This window comes from Ixodes scapularis, unplaced genomic scaffold, assembly GCF_016920785.2.
Source record: "Ixodes scapularis isolate PalLabHiFi unplaced genomic scaffold, ASM1692078v2 PGA_scaffold13__105_contigs__length_92229423, whole genome shotgun sequence".
In the NCBI taxonomy this organism is placed as follows: domain Eukaryota; kingdom Metazoa; phylum Arthropoda; class Arachnida; order Ixodida; family Ixodidae; genus Ixodes; species Ixodes scapularis.
Genome location: NW_024609839.1, coordinates 1,755,259 through 1,775,504, shown reverse-complemented (window position 1 = coordinate 1,775,504; position 20,246 = coordinate 1,755,259). Strand labels below are relative to the sequence as shown.

General features: G+C 45.9%; 1 protein-coding gene across 1 annotated transcript in view; it reads right to left on the bottom strand.

Annotated features, from left to right (window-relative positions):
- The window catches only part of LOC8039922 (techylectin-5A), an 80,670-nt gene extending 61,230 nt beyond the window's left edge, over positions 1-19,440 (bottom strand). The window contains 2 exon segments of the mRNA XM_040217293.1: positions 16,195-16,328; positions 19,437-19,440. Coding sequence (XP_040073227.1) covers positions 16,195-16,328; positions 19,437-19,440 — 138 coding nt within the window.
- Between the last annotated feature and the right edge of the window lie 806 nt (positions 19,441-20,246).

Sequence of the window (20,246 nt, the reverse complement as noted above, 5' to 3'; positions counted from 1 at the left end):
AACGGGAGCAGCGCGAATCGTATCTCATATACCGATTCAACACGATCGATAAAGGAATAAATGAAAATCCAGGGACACTTGCAGCGATTAAAACGTTGTCTAAGAATTAACAGGGATCACCATTCTCACCCTGACCAAGTGGCACTGTAGTGGCTGGTGGAATTGGACTATTATTTTGTTTGTGTGTGTGTGTGTGTTTGTACGAAACAGCGAGCCTTCCACACGCGCTTCTGTGCACATTGCGTCCTTTTTCGTTGGTCTACCCACTCATATGCGAGATCCGCTAATGTTCAATTTTCTTTTCTTTTCATTGAAAGGCGAAGCAAATCTGCACCTTCCGCGCAATGCTGTCCTGCTGCACACAATGTTACTCGGGCTTGACCCTAGGCATGCGTATGTATTTGTATTTATTTTAAGTTTTACTTTAATGTTTTATCTTTTAAATTTGTATTTTTAATTCTCTGTCCGGTACGACGACGGCTTTGCAACTATCCGGGGGTATTCGCCCCACCCTCCCCTGCGCCCCCCCCCCCCCCCCCCCTGCCCCGCGGTCTGCTCCTTGCTCCCCTCTCCCCTCTCTTCCGCGGCGTGCGGCGCCCGAGGGGACGAGGGGTGACCGTCACGGAGACGGACGCCCACATCGGCTTAGCCTTACGGACAATTAGTACCGAAGATGTCGTTCCAGAGCCAGTGCCGTCCGTTTATGACCTATTGTACCCACCGCAGTGTCGGAGATTTCATATACGCCTCTTTAGCTTTGAAACCCGCCGCCCTAACGTAAGAACGCGCTCAAATACAACTTTTTTTTTTTTTCTATGTCTTTTTACTTTTATTTTTCGTGACGTCACGTCCTCCTCGCCCCATTGGCCCCTTACTGCTTTGCACAGTCTGATGCCCTCACATGTATGCCATCTCCTGACGAAGCCGAGCCTCTCGGCGAAACTGTCGAAATACATGCAATAAACTCCTAGCATAGCAACTCCGCAAGTACGGATCTCTGACTTATTACATTTTCCCGGTCCATTGTTCTCAAGCTACTCTGCCTCACCTATATATATATATATATACATATATATATATATATATATATATATATATATATATATATATACATATATATATATATATATATATATATAACTGAGAAGAAAAGAGAACCCTTGGTGAAAACAGCAACAACGGACGGTTTATTTTTTTACGTTTCGGCCGGCGTCCGGTCTACGTCAGTTTTCCGGATAAAGGCCGGACTCCAGCCGAAAGGCCGAGGATTAAACCGTTCGTTGTTGCTCTTTTCAGCAAAGATTTTCTTTTCTTCTCGTATGTATATATATATGTATATGGGTGATTTAATCTCCAATCGTGTAGGGAGAAATGATGGGTCCTAAAAGATTCCGTAAAAAATATACGTTCTTTCAAAATATGTTACTAGAACAACACTGCAAATTAGAAATGCAGAATTTGTTTTTTGTGCTTGAGATTTTGTTTATGAAAGGGCAGAAGGTAGGTCTTGCGATTTTAGCTGTTATCACTTTTGAGATATTTTAGAGTCTCGCAACGTTTAGATTATCTTTTTCACAACACTGGTAATTTTTTTTACAGCTTTAATACTTTATATAGAAGGGTTAAAGTACACTAGAAGTGTTTTTTTTTTTTTATTTTATAAAATAAGGATTCCTGAATCATGCATCTTTGACAATAATGGACCAAGTTTGAATCGAGCTAGCTTTCGATGTACGATTATTTAGACACAAAAACATATCCATTGGAAGGTTCTATCCAAAAGCGCTGTTAGGGCGCAGACGTTTCCCGTCAGGCGAATCTGGTTCCTGCGCATGCGCTGTGCCCACGCCTCGTGAGGGCTTGTTTGTAAACAGCGCGTTGACCGATAGAGCCTATCAATCATATAAACAATATCATTCATAACAACCATATGGACCATACAAACCAAATCAGCCGTACCAACCGTACGACCCGTCTGAACCATATGACCTCTACGACCCGTACTAACCGTACGACCCATACCAACCATTTGACCCGTACCCCACATTGCTATATGAAAATTCGCATGAAAAATGTAGGGACGCTTTACACATGCGACAGATTAGAACCGCCATTGCTGGCCTTCCCTTATCTTATCGAGATACCAAGCCACTAAAACGGGCTTTGACGAGCCTCCCCAAAGGTCAATGCTGGGGAGAAGGACACGCTCGAATCTAAAATGGCAATAACTTGCCCTGCGGTGCTAATGATGGAGCGAAGTGATCAGAATAAGACGAAACACAAAATGAAGGTCGGTTATGGCGGCACCCATGAACAGCTGCTGCATACCGTCTATACGCTGTTTAATTTTAATAGGGACTATTTAGAAACTGTAATATTCTTAATTTAAGTATAGTTTAAATAAAAGACACAACACTGTAAACATGAAAAGAAAAAGAAAAGCTAATACTACAACATTGAACTTCATTTTAAAAAAATACGGTTTTTCATATACGAGAAGCTTTTTGTGTGTTTTTATAAATGCAATAAAATTTATTTGAGATATATTATTTTGTCATATTAAGCAGTGCGTTTGAAAAGACATATTTGCACCTGCATTCTACGACGCTTACCTCCGTCATTTCGTTGTTCACTTAAGTATTAGTTATTTTTGTAACATGATCATAGTTTTTATTGATTCTCGAGTGCCCACACAGTTCGCCGAAACTTATGCATCGATAGTATTCATAGTATAATACGGTAAGGGGTTCTTCCGCACAGTCAGTTTGTTAACTTAGTAATCTACGGAACCCCAAAATCATATATAGGACGTTTAAAAAGTTTTCCGTTAACTAAAGGCCCCCGAAAGGAAACCAAAATCCAAACAATCTGGTTAAGACACGCCTGTCAAACAATACATTTGACGTGATAAAGAAATTTAGAACAATATTGACGGCGAGAGGTTTATTTGAAATTCTGACACGAGAGCGGCGGCCGAGCGCGCGCTCGGCCGCCGCTTTCGTGTCAGGCGTTGCGGAAGGGGGTGGGGGCTGCGGCCACTTCTGCCCCTCTCGGCACCGAGGAACATGGCGGCGCCTCAGGCATCTATTTCGCCAGCGACCTCAACCTCGGCACTTGCGAAACGTGGCCGACCACGGCCAGTACACTGCATACGAACTGAGGGAACGGGAGATAACATTTATGCTTTCGCATTCCGAACTGATAAGAAATGCTTAGGTGTCCTCGGAATGATATTTCTTCTCTCTCTTCTTTTTCCCGGGTTTCTTCTTCATACCGAAGGTTTTTTTTTTCCTTCTTCCGAGGGATTTTGGGTTGAGGGAAAAACCGGCTGAGGCATTGAAAGTGGCTTCGGTGGCATCATTAAATGTCGGTTGCTAGTTGAAAGAACTCTACTACAGTGAACTATAGGTCACTATAACTGTACTGCCTGTCCTCGTGCCCACATGTTTTATTGTTTCGTGCTTTTCAAATCATCTTTACCAACCCCTACTGAAAAAACCTGTACGAATGTATACCGGCATATACCGGTTCACACCGGAGTCCTGTATTCTCATATCGGTAACCGGTAGCTCTGTACCGGCGACCTGTAACCACGTACTGGCGAAGCCGATACGCCGTACCGGCTGCCCATACCATGTACAGGCGACCGGTAAACACGTACGGGCACCGCCGGTAGGCCACACAGGTAACCGGTAACCACGTACCGGCGAAGCCGATACGCCGTACCGGTTACCCATATCATGTACAGGCGGCGAGTGAACACGTACAGGCGAAGCCGGTACGGCACACTGGTGGTCCGTAATAACGTACCGGTGGCCAGAAATCGAAGCGCGGCGAACAGCAACCACGTATCGGAGCGACCGGTAACGCCTTACCGGCGCCGGCACTTAAACCGGCGGTCGGTAACCTTGTACAGGCTCTACCGGTATTCACAATAGACCTGGGGGATCGGTGGCCGAGTGGTCTAGCGCACACCAGCTCGGAGCACGTGGAGCGAAAGCTCGCGCTGCAGAACCTAGGGATCCTGGGCTCGAGCCCCACCCCTGCCCGTTTCGATCTGGATGAGCATCGTCCCGGCGTGCGGTCGTGTATCACTACTGCGTGATGCACGTTAAAGACCCCAGGCTAGCGGCTGTACCGCACTGGCTAAATTTCTCATCTACAGCTGGGAGACTCGTCGCCCCTGTGAGGCAGACCAAGTTCTAGGCTGTATAAACACACACACAACCCAATTTTTTCACAATAGACCGATCTCACTAAGCGTTGGGCGCATTAAAGCCGCCATAACTTTAGTTCACAGGAGGCAGACGGCCGTGCACGCGAGGGCTTGTGTCTTCTCGTGCTCTACACGCGAAGAGCTCCAGCGAGGTTGTCGCACGTGCACAAAGACTAAAGTTCCCTCGCTGCATTGCGGCAGCGGTGGCGTAGTCAAACTGGCCGGTGAGATCGGTTTAAGGGGTATCCACACGAAGGAGAAATCAGCCCCTTTCCTCCGCGGAGCGCGCATCACATGAGACATACGTCATCTCTTTTTGACGCCTCGCGGCCTCGCGCCGCCGTTCTCCTCCGTGGCGGAGGCGCAGAGGCCTCGTACTTTTAGCATGAGAGCTCCGCAGGTGCACGCGGCGGAGCCGGGGACGGAGTTTAAGGGGTATCCACACGAAGGAGAACTCCGCGGACGGATGTCGTGACGTCAACACCCCTGGAAACTCCGTCTCCGGCTCCGCCGCGTGCATCTGCGGAGCTTTCGTGCTGTCACCACAAAGCCTCCGCGCCTCCGCCACGGAGGAGAACGCGCCGCGAGGCGTCAAAAAGGGATGACGTATGTCTCACGTGATGCGCGATCGGCGGAGGAACGTGGCGGATTTCTCCTTCGTGTGGATCCCCTTTAATGGGTTGTTGACGTCACGAAATCCGTCCGCGGAGTTCTCCTTCGTGTTGATACCCCTTTATTTAACGCGACCAGAAATTATCAGACCTCGACGGGAACGCGCGCACCGCGAAACTAAACTGTGACATTTTTTTTCAATAAAGAATTTTAATCATAAAATCACATATCAGGTCATTTCAATTTAACAGTTTCAGCTATCAAACTCAACCATTTTATGACATGCATATTTAAAGTCATAAAATGCGAAAACCAAATCCATGGGAAGCGAGGCCGAGATAAACGAGAGTTTGTTTCACAGCTTTGAGCCCTGTACCGCGGTAGTTTCGGTTTCGGTTTATTGACGTCGGATTGGATTGGATTTCGTAGCTGCAAGCCAGAGTGCAAAAAAACAACCAACGACGGACAAACAATGTTTTTCTTAACAAGAAATAAACTTACAATGGTAAGTTTTTATGCTTTTAAATGGTTAAAACTATTTTAAGTAATAATAGTACTAACATAACCTAAGGCAGATTATTTCTTCAATCCAATCCAATCCTTATGTACCCGCGCCGCTGGCCAGCTAGCCACTGCCAGCTAGGGGTGTCGCGAACTTTTGTCGAACCAGATATTTTGGTCGAACTTCCGGGGTTCGACTGGGTCGAACCGGTTCGACGAACCTTTAAACTTTTAACCAGATTCGACCGGTTCGACTTTGTGGACAGTGTGGCCAGACCTTTATAGAAGCGTGTCTAAGTTTGGAGAAATTTTTTTTATGCGAAGGATTATTTTTAAATTTATGAACAGTTGCAATTAAAGAAACCAATTCTAATCACTGAAGAAGTTAATAACTTAATTGTTTTGTGCTGTATTAACTGAAATAACAAATCAGCGCTGCACTTAATTCATCTCTTAGCCATTATCATCCAATCCGAAGCCAACTGGCCAGCCTGTCGCGCATGCGCACACGAGTCGAACCTCAATAGAAGGTTCGTCGAATTTCCACCAAAAGTTCGAAAAAGTCGAACCGCGGCCGGTTCGCGACACCCCTACTGCCAGCCAGTTCTCTGAACCAAAGCCGCATTGACGTTAGGGCTATCTCGATCGTTGTTTATCGGTGTCGATATGTACTAAGCGTACGTGATTTATGTTGATGGCGCGAAGGCAATAGTCAGCGTGAACCGCATCAAGAAGTTCAAACCGGCGACCGTTGGCGACTTCGACCCCGACGTGCCGAAAAGCGTCTACTGGGAGGCTGTTGGAGCGTGCGCCGGAGAATGGTAAGTTGTTTTCTACGCATCAGGGGCTCGAAGCGCAACGTTTACTGCGTACCATTAATAGGGAGTTTTCGTAGATCGTTTTCGCCGTCCCGCAACGCCCTCCGCAACTCGCTATATACCTGGAACTCTACAGTCAAGGCTATCGGCGTGCAGGCGCAGTACTAACTTCTTCGTTGCGGAAAGATTAGCGGAGGGGGAAACGCGGTCTACGAAAACTCCCTATGTTCGCGAGCCTCTACTTTTTGGCAAATTCTACACGTCCAAAAATTAGCGAAATTTAAGGACACATGGAAAGCGGAAATTTGGTGGGCCCCCGTTCCGGCGTCCCCCGTTCCGGCGTCTAGAATTCCAAAATGTGATGGGCACGAATATGTCCTTGCGCCGGATTTGTAAAGAACTGGGCGGCAAGAGCAAAGGGTTTTACACTGTTGAACTACAGGGCGCTCCAGATGGCAGCCACGACAATTTAAAATAAATCACAACAAATCGGCTCTGTAAGCTACTACAACTTTACCACATAAGTTAGACTAGGTGGTGCATTTACTTTGTAAAAATATAGAAGAAAAGACTTGTTGAAACATGGGTTATAGCGCAGGCTAGCTGGTGAATGGTCTAATTTATAAACTTCGATACAAGGGGGGGGGGGGGGGGGGGGACAAACACGACTTTGAAATGTCGCTCAATGTGCATGTTTTGTCTTACAGAGCACGAGGTGAGCTGGTTGCTGCTTTGAAAAAGAAGCACGTGGCCATTCCTATGATATTGGACTCAAGGTTCGAGGTATATGTGCGCCTTTAAACTGTTTTTCTTACCGCATTCTTAGACTCTGTTCAGAACCAGCGGCCTTAAATTCGTCTTTTGTGTCCCTTTTTTCAAATCGGCACCATACTTCACATCTGTTACCAGTGGGCAGTAATTGTGGGCAAAAAATTGCACGGTTAGGCTAAGGAATATCTTCCATTTTGTTCGCCTCATGAGTAATTGTGTCCATTCATTATGGCTGGTCAGGACTATTTGTATAGATATTTGTTTTTTAAATTGCTTGCTATTCTGTTACACAGATCCGGTAGGTAGATACGCTCTATGAAAGTGGACCACAAGCCGCACTTTAACACACAAAGAGCCACAGCTTGGCCACTCCTGGTCTCGATTGTGCTGTAGCCGAAGTTGTCCGTCTTCAATTTCAAGAGACACTCTCCGGCTTGTTTCTCCACCGCATTATATCTGAATTTGACCCTCTTCAGTCTTACGAGGCTTCCTCACCTGCTCTAAGTCTGAATCTCGTTGTAGTCGAAGGTGCATCTCTTCTCCACTATCGTAAGACGTCCTCGTTTGTTTGGCGTCCTGCTTGCGTTGTAGCCAAAGTTTCCTCTTTTGAATCTTTTCATCCGCTTCGATGGTTCTCTTGTTGCTACTTTCCTCTCTAGCTTTCAACAAACATTCTTCATGTTCTGTAGTGCCCTAGGCACTTTGCTGCCACTGTGCCTCAGCACGCTTGCGTGTATGTTCCTCTGGTGAGACCTGCTTTCGCATACCGACAACGATAGATGATGCTCAAGTCTGGTTCACAGAGCTCTCCTCAGATGTGGCTATGCGCGACCGCGACCAGATGTGACACTCATTGTTATGGCAACAACGGCGTTGAGTCACTGGCATGTGCATCAACGCAGCTCTTGCCTGCACCCAGTAACTCTTTCGCAAATGCTTGCCCATGTGTGCTCGTAGTGAAGCGGATACGATGTGCCCGGCTTAGACCCCAACAGTTGTGGGTTTGACGCACAGTGCCGACGGCATGTTTTTCTTTTCTGAATTATAATGTGCCGGCGAATGCTGGTTTTCAAAAGCAGTAACAAATCCTCGGACCAATGGACGCCTAAAGTGCATAGGGTTTGCTAATAAATGCTATCGTATTTAAAAGTACTGGATTGCAAATACAAAGTAACTGAGAGTTTACGTACCTCATAGAAAGTACACTGGGTGCAAAGTAGTATTTACTTTCTAACTAACTGAGAAGTACTTTTAACACAATATTTTATCATACTATCTCGTTTACCTATACAGTGTTTGCTGCCAACAGGTACACGTAGCGCAAACAGATACACGTATCGTCCTTTACATACTAGAGTGTGTAAAAGACGATGCAGCAATTATTTTCTGAAATGACCGTGAATACCGGATATATGGTCATGGGCATCTGGAAGCATTCTTTCAGGGGGAGGGGGCAATCACAGGTACAGGGCTGAAACATACACCTAGAAAATAAAGGGGGGGGGGGGGGGCAATTTAATGTGAACTATGTGTGTCCGAATCCCGTGGTGGAAGTTTATATTAAATGAATATTGAAATGCGTGGACCTTTTTTCTTTTCCAGATTGAGATGTCGCCATCCCCTGCAGTGGGTGGCAAGTACAAGAAAAAAAGAAGATGAAGGACAAGACGTCCACTGTGTCGCTTGTGGAGCATGCCTGACTGGTTGAAAAGCTGCGGTCGGCAAAGCAGAGGGTGGTGAACCTGGAGCAGGAGCTCCAGATAGAGAGGACGCTACCAAGAAGCGGCTGCTGGCACTACTGGGTAAGCGTGGAGGCACTTTCAGTTGCCCACCTCACACACGACACATTATGTGCTCACACTTTATCCGAGGGATCAAAAGTAACTTTATTTTTTTGGTCGCAAACGGAAGCAAGCATATACAACAGGGTGCCCTCAATGTATCAATGAGTTGGTGTCCATAATTCTCTTTTCTTAGGGTGCAAATGGAGCTTTGAGAGCTTGTTTCTTGTTGCTGATGGCGATGACCCCGTTTTGCTTGGCAGCACAGTTGTTTTGACCGAAGAAATATTTTTTTGCAGTTCGTCAAACAATCATGTCCATACCAAGACACCATGGTCTGTGCGCATCGATGAGGCTTGAAGTGAATGTTTGTTCTGTCGGTCACCACATTGTAAATATGCACTTTCCGATTAGCCCGGCCAGCGCACGTCCTTTCGTCATTGGGGAGAAAGGAGTTATTTTTGTTGAGGAGGAGGGAGTGAGGAAGCTGGTCGTAGGCATGACCACAGCACCAACAAGGCTGAACTTTAATCGGGCATCAGATTGTGCCTAGCGACGCAACTGTGCAACTGGTCAAAAGGTGGCCAGACAATCTGCTACAGCATTGGATTTCGTCAGAAAGATTGAGCTTACATCTCGCAAACCGTCGGAAGTGCTAGGTATGAATATTCATTAGCTATTCACCGGTATTTTTTTTTTTTTTGTAAACATGCTCTCTGCCGCCCACTGCCGGCGAATTTGAGCGCATTTCCTTTTTTCCTTTTTCTTTTTTGGTTTTGTGTCTCGTCCTTTTTTTTTTGTGTTCTGCTCGCACCACTTTTCCAGTCCCGGTGTGTTACGGAAAAACAAATAGGCACACTGCCGATAGTATTCTGCGGCATGAAGCACTATGAAGCCCTCATGCCATCAACGGACCAGGAAAGTGCTGAAGTCTGAATAACCAAGCATGTCTGAATTTTTGGCGTCCGAAAAATCTGTCGACTCCTGTAACCGTGTCTTGTTTCTAAACATTGTTTTATTATGTTGCAGTGGACAAAGCCCCGTCTGGCGGTGTTGGGTCAGCTCCTCCAGCTTGCCCAGCGGCAGTTCCTGCAGCTGGTGCTCCTGCTCCAGTTCACGTTGCGCGAGCTACCGGCCGCTGATGCTGCTGTTCCAGCAGCGGTTCTTGTAGCAGGCCCACCGGAGGCACCTCCCGAGTGTGTGCCAGTGCTTGCAGAGGTCGATGATGAGGTAAGTTCAGAATTTCATTGAATATTCATTTCAGATATTGGGCAAGTGACTACATTTTATGGTTTCCACAGCTCCTTGAATGAGGTTATTTGTATGTTTCCTTAAATTGAACCATCGTCCTGCTTCAAAATGCTGATGAATGTAAAGAGTAGAACCGGGCATTGATAAGATATTTCTTCCCAATTAATTGGCGCTTTTTTTAAACGTTTTCTATTTAGTGTCCTCGTTTTATTTCAAGCTTTTTCATAAATCGTGTACCACGAGCCCAGATTAAAATTCTGTTATAATTGGTACCCTTCTTTCTCTCTTCCGCTTTACTCGGAACTCACTTAAACGGACACTTACACCCCCCCCCCCCCCAAAAAAAAAAAAAAAGTTTAATTTTTTGCCAGGCGATTTATTGTGTCGAAAGACTACATAATTAATATTTTGCAACAGAGTCACATATATCTTTATGAAAGCCAGAAAGCGCAACTGCTCAGAACCGAAACTGAAACCCGTGCACGGAGGTCGGAGAAGTGGAGAGGAGAGCATGAGTGGGAGAGGTCATGTGGCTACACCCGACTGAGCTTTTTGTGTTCCCTTCTGTGTCCTTTTTTTTTGTGCTTACAGCAGACGACATGCATGGCTGGAACTGTTTGCTATGCGATTCCTTTGCAGTTATGTTTGTTCCACTCTCTGTTCTGCACTTCAAGGTGAGTTGTTCTGTACATTGAGAAGTTGGAGATGAGTAGTGAGTGCCCGTGGGGAATTTCCGTGATCAGCTCCGAAAAGAATACCACCAAGATGTTGCGTGAAGAGCTGCCTCACATGTCCTGCGTCCGAAAAAAGTGTCATTGTGCGGCAGATGTCTGCACAAGTTTCCGAAAGATCGAGATTGGGACCAATGACTGGCTGCATTTCCTGTAGAGCATTTTTATCTATTTCTAGGTTCACCTTGGCCACGGTGTCTTGGTGCGAAACTACAAACTGTCCTACGTCAGGGGAGCCCGGGGAGACTCCATCTTTGTTAAAGAGGCCATGAAGCTGATCTTCGGCAGGGAGGACCTGCATGGGCCGAGCGTGAGGGGTACCATGACGGCGCTTCAAGGGCGCCGTGGCCAAGAGGGCCCTGACTCCAGTCAAGTTGGCAGCAGTCAGCAGTAAGTGCCCACTTCTCACAGATATCTCATACTTGGTGAGACATTCAAACCTTATGGCTTCCAAAGTTGCAATCTGCTACGGCAAAATGAACGGGATAAAATATTCCAAGGCTTTTAGAACTTTCAGTGTTATAGGCTGTTGAAGGGTCACAGTTCGACGAGCTCGAGCTTTAGGAACGTAAAGCTCCGAGCGCAAAACCGAAATGAAGAAGCCCTATCTCCTTCTTTGTTTTTAATATATGAAGAAAAATAAGGTGACCTTGTCACGGCCATCTAGGTCGCTTGGCGCTTTCTGATGCATTCACACTATGGACGTTTTACATCAACATGCTCCGCGTCGCAAATATCTGCTAATCCCTGCAAGTTTTGGGGGGTCTATGATATCAGAGGCCTGCTCACAGGACCGTCTGCTGGCTTCCCGGCGGAGCTGTGAGGCACTTATTTTTTCTTTTGAACGAAAAGCTGGCACTAGCAAAGCTGTGAAACGAGTCTGTTTGTCCACTAGAGCTGCTGGAACCGAACTATGTTTGGCTCTGTCCTTTGAGTACTGCTCATTTTTTCTAAACTACCTTCTCATCGCGGGAATTCCTCTTATCACGTATAAATGGACCATTGAAGGGTCGTGACACGGATATTAAATTTGTTAAATGATTCTTGATGTCAAATATGTGTTGCTAATTTATATACATGCCCAGAACCTACAATTGCGGTTCAAAGTCTTTCTTTAGCACAAAAACCGCCTGCCGAGCATTCTGTGTTCAATGTTCCTTTCACTCGTTTCCATGGTGCCATTGTTGGGCATGAAATGTGTTCGAGGTTTTAGGCAATCGGAGGCCCATGTTCATAATTGAAGATACATACGCGTATTTGGATTCATAGAACATACTTTCATTTTAGTTAATATGCAGGCGAGCTGGTTAAGGATAGATGTAGTAACCCCGGAGCGTGGGGACAAAAAGGGACAGACAGACATAAAGCTCCGGAGCTTCATGTCTTTTCGTTCCTTTTTGTCCCACTGCTCCAGGGTCTATTATTTTTATACACAATGAAATGCAAGGAACACACTGTTTCAAGCAAACTTTAAGAGCATAGTTGTGGGAAATCACACTAGGTCTTTTCGATTTGCTTGAACCAGTCGATATTGTTCAAATAGTGTAAGAACTGATGCATTAGATTCAATCAGAAGTTGCTAGGACGCTGAACTGACCTGTTCGATTTATTACAGTGCTGCACGAGCTCAGCCTCAGTTCCACAGAATCTTGCGCTGGCTGAAGTCAGTTCAGTGTTCATGCAGTAACAGGTGGCACCTCCTCGGTCTTTCGGAAACCAATTACAGGGTCGTTTGTAACGCTGCAGCTTAACTTCACGCAGTTGCAGCCCGACTTGCGCACTGCTTCTGCACTCCTTCGAACTCGGTCTGAACTGGTTCAAAACTTTCTGGCCGAATCATGCATACCTGCTGTTGTCAGCAGACTGCGTATTCGTAAGAAGTTGCTCTTGGAGTCTACATGGTATCACAAGATATTAACAAAGCATAAATTGTAGTGGAAACTGCTTGCTTATAATTGCAGGAATTAAAATATTAAATTTTTCGAGAAACTGTAGATATACATGACTTATTGTTGTATTATTTTCCCCTGCAGATGCCTTCAACGAGTACATATGGAGGCATCCTCGAGAGGCCTCTCCAGGGAAGAGGACAGCTCGGGTCAACCTACTGCAGTATGCCAATTTGTTAATATCGTACTGCAGGATATTAACAAGAAGCTTGACTTCTAAGCATGCTTAGAGGTTAAGCTTCTTGTTGATGTTCTGCAGTATGCCAATTTGCCTTCACTAAATACACATATAACCTGAAATGACCTGGCTCATGCTCATTCTTTCTATGACAAATGCATGCGAATTGTTGAACCTGCAAAGATCCGTAGGTCCGTATGCAAACGTTCAACACCATGTTGATTCCTATTACTGCGTCAGAATGGGTAAACCTGTAAAGATATAGGTTTCTCTACGTGAACAGGTGAATCTGTATAAATATTGGTTCCTATATCTGAATGGGTCAACCTGTAAGGTACGGACGGGCTCCTATATCTAAACGGGTCAACCCGTACAGGCACGGTTTCCCTTACCTAAACGGGTCAACCCGTACAGGTACGGCTACCGTCCCTACTGAAAAAACCCATTTGGCGCCCATATGAAAATAAACGGGTCCATACCGGTAACCATTTAACCATACTGGTCACCAGTTTGTCAAAGGGGTCGCCCGTATGGCTCAAAGGGGTCCCCCGTATGAGCCATAACGGTCACCTATTTGGCAAACGGGTCGCTCGTCTGGGCAAATGGGCGACTCGTTTGGGCAAAGTTGTCGCACGTTTGCTCAAACCGGCGACCATGTTGCAAACTGCACCGGTTTAATCAAACGGCTCTCCGGAGCCCGTTTGATATTGAACGTACAGATCGGCGGCGTGGGCACGCCTAGCGTTTCAGCCGTGGCAGCCAATGTTTTCCGGAAGGCTGGGAGCGCCGGTTCATCGATTTCAGACCGTCCGCGTAATGCAAGTAATTATATTTATATTTCAATTGCGCTGATTTTCAATTATACTGCAATTAAAACTAACACTTTTTTTTTTTGTTTTACGTAAACGCGCGACGTTGGTGAGCCGATATTTTTGACAGACCTTTAATACTTTGTCCATCTTTGTTGCCTCAATTTACTTATTCAGCTCGAATCTTTCTCGCAGAAGACGCGACCGCGTGAAAGAATGTACGTCTAGACTCCGTTTCACTTTAATTCAAGACGCAGCGAAGGTAGCACGCGTACACGCGGCTGCAAGAACATCGAGCATTGCGAGAGCACGTCCGCTGTTGCAGCACTCAAACTACGAGCTTGCGCTGAGTTCTTTCTTCGCTCGGGCGCAAGCCGAGCTTCTGGCAGCCCCGCCGCCATTTCCAAAGTTCGAGCGCGAGCGCGCGCGCGCGCGTTTGTTCTTCGGGACTACAAAAACGCATCTCCCTGGAATGCCTGGGGAGAGGGAGAGGGGCTGTCCCGGTGGTCCCAGCGCCTTGACCTCGCCCCCTCCCTCCTCTCTTGTCACCCCTGTCACGTGACCCACAGCAGCGCGCGAGCTACACGCTGATAAGCATCGAGATCCGGAAGGGCGCGCCTTGCAGCCGCTTTTTTTTTTTGTCTGCTTGTTGTCAGTTGCTGCTCGAAGTTCGCTCGTCCTACCTGCTTCAATCTGTCGCCTAACCCTGCGGTCTTATTGGGACGCCTCTCGACAACGTATTGGATGTGCACCAAAGCTATCAGTGTTCGAAAAGACCCACCGGTATGTCGGCAACGAGCGATTCTTCAAAGAAGTCGCAAATTCTCGCGGTTTTGTTGGGTTCGGCAAATGACAGCTTGTGCGCCGCATCGTGTTGAAACTTCCAAGGAGCCGTTCCCTCTCGTTTGTGTTTGTATGGTTGTCCTGCTTTGACCGTGTCGACAAATATCACGGATTACCTCTTTCAAGTCCGCTATTGTTATGGTAAGTGCACTGCAACCTACGTGTTGGCAACGATTGACCGTTCTTCTACGCGTACTCTTCTAAATTATCTAAAGAATTATGAAGCGCCTATTCGCGCGGCAGCCAGAAGAATAATTTCCCCGAACGTCTACCTGTATAGTGTTCACAGATCGCTTGCACGTTTGTACTTCTACAGAAGAGGTAATAAACTTCGAGGAGAATTGAAAACAATCTTTTGTGTCGGTTTTCCTGTCCACTTACAAGCACCTACGCGAGTGCATTTGTTCTACGTGTTTTTTCCATGTTATAAATACGTTTATGAGTTTCGGGACGTCTTAAATATGTTTAAAATAACCAACCTCCCAGACGATACCCATTTAGGGCTAGGGCATAATTTGCCATTTCGAAGGGCGCGTTCAAACGTGTGGTCACGTGCCATGTCGAACGGGTACTCGTACCATACGGCACCCGTATCAAACGGGCACCTGTATCAAACGGGTACCGTTTCGAACGGGTACCGTTTCCAAACGGGTACCCGTATCCCATAATCACGTTTCATCCAAACGGATCGGCAGGTTTGATTCAAACGGGCGACCAGTTTGCCACCCGTTTGAATTTCAAATGGTTTTTTTCAGTAGGGGTATCTGAACGGGTCAACCCATAGAGGTACGGGCTCCTGTATCTGAATGGGTCAACCTGTACAGGTACGGGTTTCCAGTAGCATACGGGAGAGCCGTATCCCATAACACCCTATGAGATATACGGGTCCACCAGTATGAATTTTTATACGGGTTTTTTTCAGTAGGGACCCGCTCAAAGTTAATTTTCGTTCTCTGGTGGTCTGGAGGTTTCCGCGTCGGATTAAAACAGTTTCAAAGCTCCGGTTTGGTAGTGTTCGAACAACACAATCTGTCGGCCTCGAAGATGTTGGCGGCCGCGAGTCAACTTCTGACGAAGAGAGGTGTAAACACGCGCTTTTATGGGTTCGTTACGAAAGCAGAAAAAAGGGGATGGTTTTGTTGACGTCGGGTTTACCATAACACAACAGGGCTCCCCTATCAAGAGTGATGTAAATAAAAATATTATTATTATTATTATTATTATTATTAAGCTCCATTTAGTGAATATTGATGGCGAAGAAAGTTTTTTGTCACATTTACTCAAATTCAAGCTTTAAACTCAGCAGATAATTGCGAAACGTGCTCATGCGTCGCAACGACGTTTGAACAGTATTTGGTTAGTCTGCCAGAGTATGGAAAAATTGTTACACGCCTTAGATGAGAACTATTTCCAGTGAAGTACGAATGCTAACCTGCTATTTTTAGGGTGAGCCACGCAGTGCATAGCAATACACGAACTCGTGAAGATATATGATGATGATCCAGATTGAACGGGCTGACCTGGAGACTAAATCAAGGATCCCAGGGTTCTGCAGCTGGAGCCTCCAATTCACGTGCTCTTAGTTGTGGTGCATTAACACAATCGACTACTGACACCCCTTAAAATTGTTGCACTGCCCCTTTTGAACGATCTTGCCTGTTCATCAAAAGAAAAAGGGCAAAGATATCTTTAAAAGTGCAATTTGTATTCTCTCCTCTATGAGGAGACACTTACTGTCCATCCGCCGCGGTCGGACTCCATGTCACAGCTAACATTTACTGGGTCGTTGCGAGGATAAATTTCATATTCACCGCTGTTGCTGCGTCTCTTCATTTGTATCTGGGAACAGCTTACCGTTCGATTTCCAGCTGAAAAATAAAGGTGCGTAAAGCAGACATTACTTATCAAAGTTTCAAGGAGAGGGACTTCGCAAAAATCCGCCGGTGGTTCGGCCAGCGGTGCGGTACATCGGTTGTTAATTTATCACAAAAGGTCAGACATGCGAAGTAAGTGACGCAGGAGAACTTTGCTAAAATTGCAAAGATAAAAAATGCGGGTCTTGTATATTATTTCGCATAGGAAACAAACGCACGCGTACATGGACTAAACCCTTGAAACAGAGTTGGACAAAATATTCAATAACACTAATTAAGTTACCAAATACCTGCTTCATAAAGTATTTAAACTACTACCGAAGTTACGTACACTGTAAAGTATATGGAGTAGACTACAAACACTTGAAGATACATCCGCGTTTCGTAATTTGTATCGACGTGTATGACAAACACAATTATACAGTTGCGAAAATCTTGTTTACCAGAATGATTTATTTGCACGCGACAGCACAAAACGACAAAAAAAAATCGTAGGGCTATTCTATGCAGTCAAACTATAACGAGCAGGAAATCACTGATACAAGTTACACAACATTTATGGGACAAAAAAAAGGTCGCTTTAGCTATAGTGGCATTGCTGAATATCACGTCCAGTGGCGCCCATTAGACCCATCGTTTGAGGGGACACTACCACTCCCCAACGTTTCTTAATAGTTTGCCAGGGGATTAATATAGTGTCAGGAAACTACAGAATCAATATTTTTATGCAGCGTCATATATTTTTAATGAAGTCAAAATACGCAACTGCTCAAAATTGAAACTGGACTGGGAGGAAGCAGAAATATAGAGGAAAAAGTTACCGAAAGGCACGTTGATGTGCAACTTTTTTTTTTTTTCAATCAACTTGTTTACAGTCTTTTAGAAGCTACAAAAAATGGGCGTCATATTTTTGTCAACTCTTCAACTCTTTGTATTGAGTGAGTGCCTTGGATGAGCTATAAATTTGATTATCTTTGGTTGTTGTGTCAAAGCCATAGCAAACGGCACGTGTCAACGAAGAAGAGAGTGAGCGGGAATCAAACCGGCCACTTCTCGATCGGCGGTTTTCGGGTGGAAAGATAATTACTTTCGAGCCGCAAATTGTGTTTTGTGTAATTGAGGTTTTATATGTTATGTTAAAATAACAAATAAAAACCTTCGCCACCTTAAATACCCTGTCAGTGTTCCTTTAACTACAATTCATAATCCCTAAATGGGGAGTTCACTATAAACGAACACGGGATACTGAAATGAGTGAATGAAAAACAAAGAGAGCCCACATATAATAGCCATGACACTGGTCACAACTTCTTCAAGTCGGTTGCGTTCAGACAGAAAGGCACTCAACGTTAGGGTATGCTCTGCTGGCATTTTAAGAGGTCATCCTGCTCGCGGTTCGTTTCCTCCTGTTTTCTGCTTATCAATGTTCGCTCACAGACTGTTCGCGAGAGCAATAGGTGCAAGACTGACGGCAAAAAGAAAATAAATAACAAATAAAAAACATTGACGTTTTTCTGTAGCGGGGTCAAATATACAAAAAAACAGTGTCTTCTTTTTGTCTCCGTAGTATAAAAAAGTTGCAGTGTAAAAAAGTACTGTACATCAATACGTTATTTTTTTTTTGCATTAGGCAATAGAGGGCAGCATCTGCAATCAGCGAAACTTGGAAATATATGTCACACCTTCTGTTATTTAAACAATAAAGATTAAATCTACCACTTTCCATGTCAAATAATCAAGAATCAATAGCAAGAAAACGGCAAGGGATTGAACTCCATTGGCATGGGTGGAAAGTTATTATATTATAGGTAGCAAAATTTAACGACACCGAAAACCAGCAGGCTGTTTTGACGCTGTGCTAATTTGGCAAGTGCTCTTCTGTCACTGTGTTGTTTGAACGCCGTTTTGTTCTGACGCCGTGCTGTTGAGACGCTTACTGTTTTGACGCGTCCTGTTCTGTCGCTGCGCACTTTTGATGCCGCACTGTTTTGACCTTGCTGTTTGCTGTTTTGTTGCGTGCTATTTTGTCTTGTGCTGCTCTGTCGCGTTCCCGATTTTTCGGGAAACCTGGACGTCAGCGCACACGTTTTACAGTGGCGAGGACCCGAAACATGGTTTTCAAACCCGGCAAGAAAAGAAGCGGCAGCTTGAGGAAAGCGAGGAGCACGAGCGGACATTCCATCGCTCGGGAGAAGTGTGTTTGGGCGTCTCGCCGCAGCGAGGCGCCTGTCACGTGGCTTTCCTCTCACCCGCTGTCTGCTGCCCTACCTTTTCAATTTCCGCGGCCGCTTCTCGTGGCTATCTGCCAGGCTTTGACAGTGTAGAGAAGGATATGCTTTGAGACGTGGACTTCTAGCGCGAGAGCTCTATCTGCAGAAGAGCGCTTCAAAACAGCGACCTTGAGCTCTCGTGCTTTTACCATTGGCCGCAGTCTAAGCTTAAGGGTGAACGGATCGTAGGGAGTATTCGTTGGCGGCCATAGTTGTATGCGCGACTGCTGAGCACGTGCTGACGGTGAGCTTCCGCAGTTCTTTTGCAACTTGAATTCTGCATCATCAAGATTGCCGTTCTTAGCAGCCTATTATTGTGAGCTCGTTCTCAGCATGCCCTCCTAACATCGCACTCAAATATGTCGTCCAGTGAAGTCAGTCAGCACCGCAGAGAAGAGCTCATGTTGACTCGCGTCGTGATTCTTTCTTTCCGGTTATTATCGGCCACTGCCGCAATATAGCTTTCCAGGGGAACCCAGGAGACCTTGCAACGAGGAGAATTCTGGGGCTGTTCGGACGTACGCCCGTGCCAGACTCGAACGCTTTGCATATCCTGGTGGCGGCACGATTCTTTCTTCTCATTAAAAGCTCAGAACACAAAAAAAAAAATAAAGCAAAGGGAAAAGAATGTTATCACATATTCTGTCTTGCTTTGATAAGAAGAAAAAGCAGGCGACGAGAACGGACGTATTTTTGGCGTTCCTGATATGCTCGGCCCCAAGGAACGTTCATGACTTTCTAATCCACTTCTAAACTCAACGTGAATTGTCGGGGGGCAACCCCGGAGAACCCGAATGAGGTGAGCGGCACTTCCAGCGTTTTTTAGACAAACCCATGGCAATATAAGGAAATGGACTTGAACACCGGATGTCAAGACGGGCTCACCGCCACTGCCGCAAAGATTCCGACTAGTCAAACGGTGGGTATGGCCACCATTCTCAAGCCCCCGACGTTTCAAGTACCAGAATACTTTGTTTTTAGTGAGTCCACACAACCAACTCTAAACCAGCCAGGCTCCGATGAGCAAGTTTTAAAGGCCGATCCTCTCGAGTATATCAAAATAACATCTCATTGAAATTCTGAAAAATATCCTCGGAGACTCGTATAATTCATTGCCCCCCCTCCCCCCCCCCCCCCCCCAAAAAAAAGAAAAAAAAAATCGGGCCGAGTTGCGTAAAAGGCACTTCAAAGAGAAATCGAAGCCAAGATGGTGACAGATCTCCCGGAAAAGCAGAGATAAACGAAGTGCGATTCTAGCGCCGCCGTGGTGGCTGCGGAAAGCAGAACGTCACTCTTCAAGAACGCAGAGTAGGGGAGTGGCGCTCTGGCGAACCCTACCGAAGAGAGAGAAGACGAGTGGAAGACAACCATGAGCAAGAGGAAAAGGAAGTGTCTCCACCGAGATTCAGCTTAGGGTGCCTACATGCCTGTCTGTCTCAGGGTGAAGACATCCATTGTTGCCCTGAATCTGCCAGCGCGTGACTCTTTCGCGCACTCGGTGCGTGACTTGGGCGGTAAAATGGCGTCTATGCATTAGCCAAAGCTACGCGCTCGAGCTGAGTGACAGCAGATTGCGCGCGCTCTAAAATGCATGAAAGAACGATTGGGTGGAAAAATGGCTGAGATGTCACCACTCAAGCAA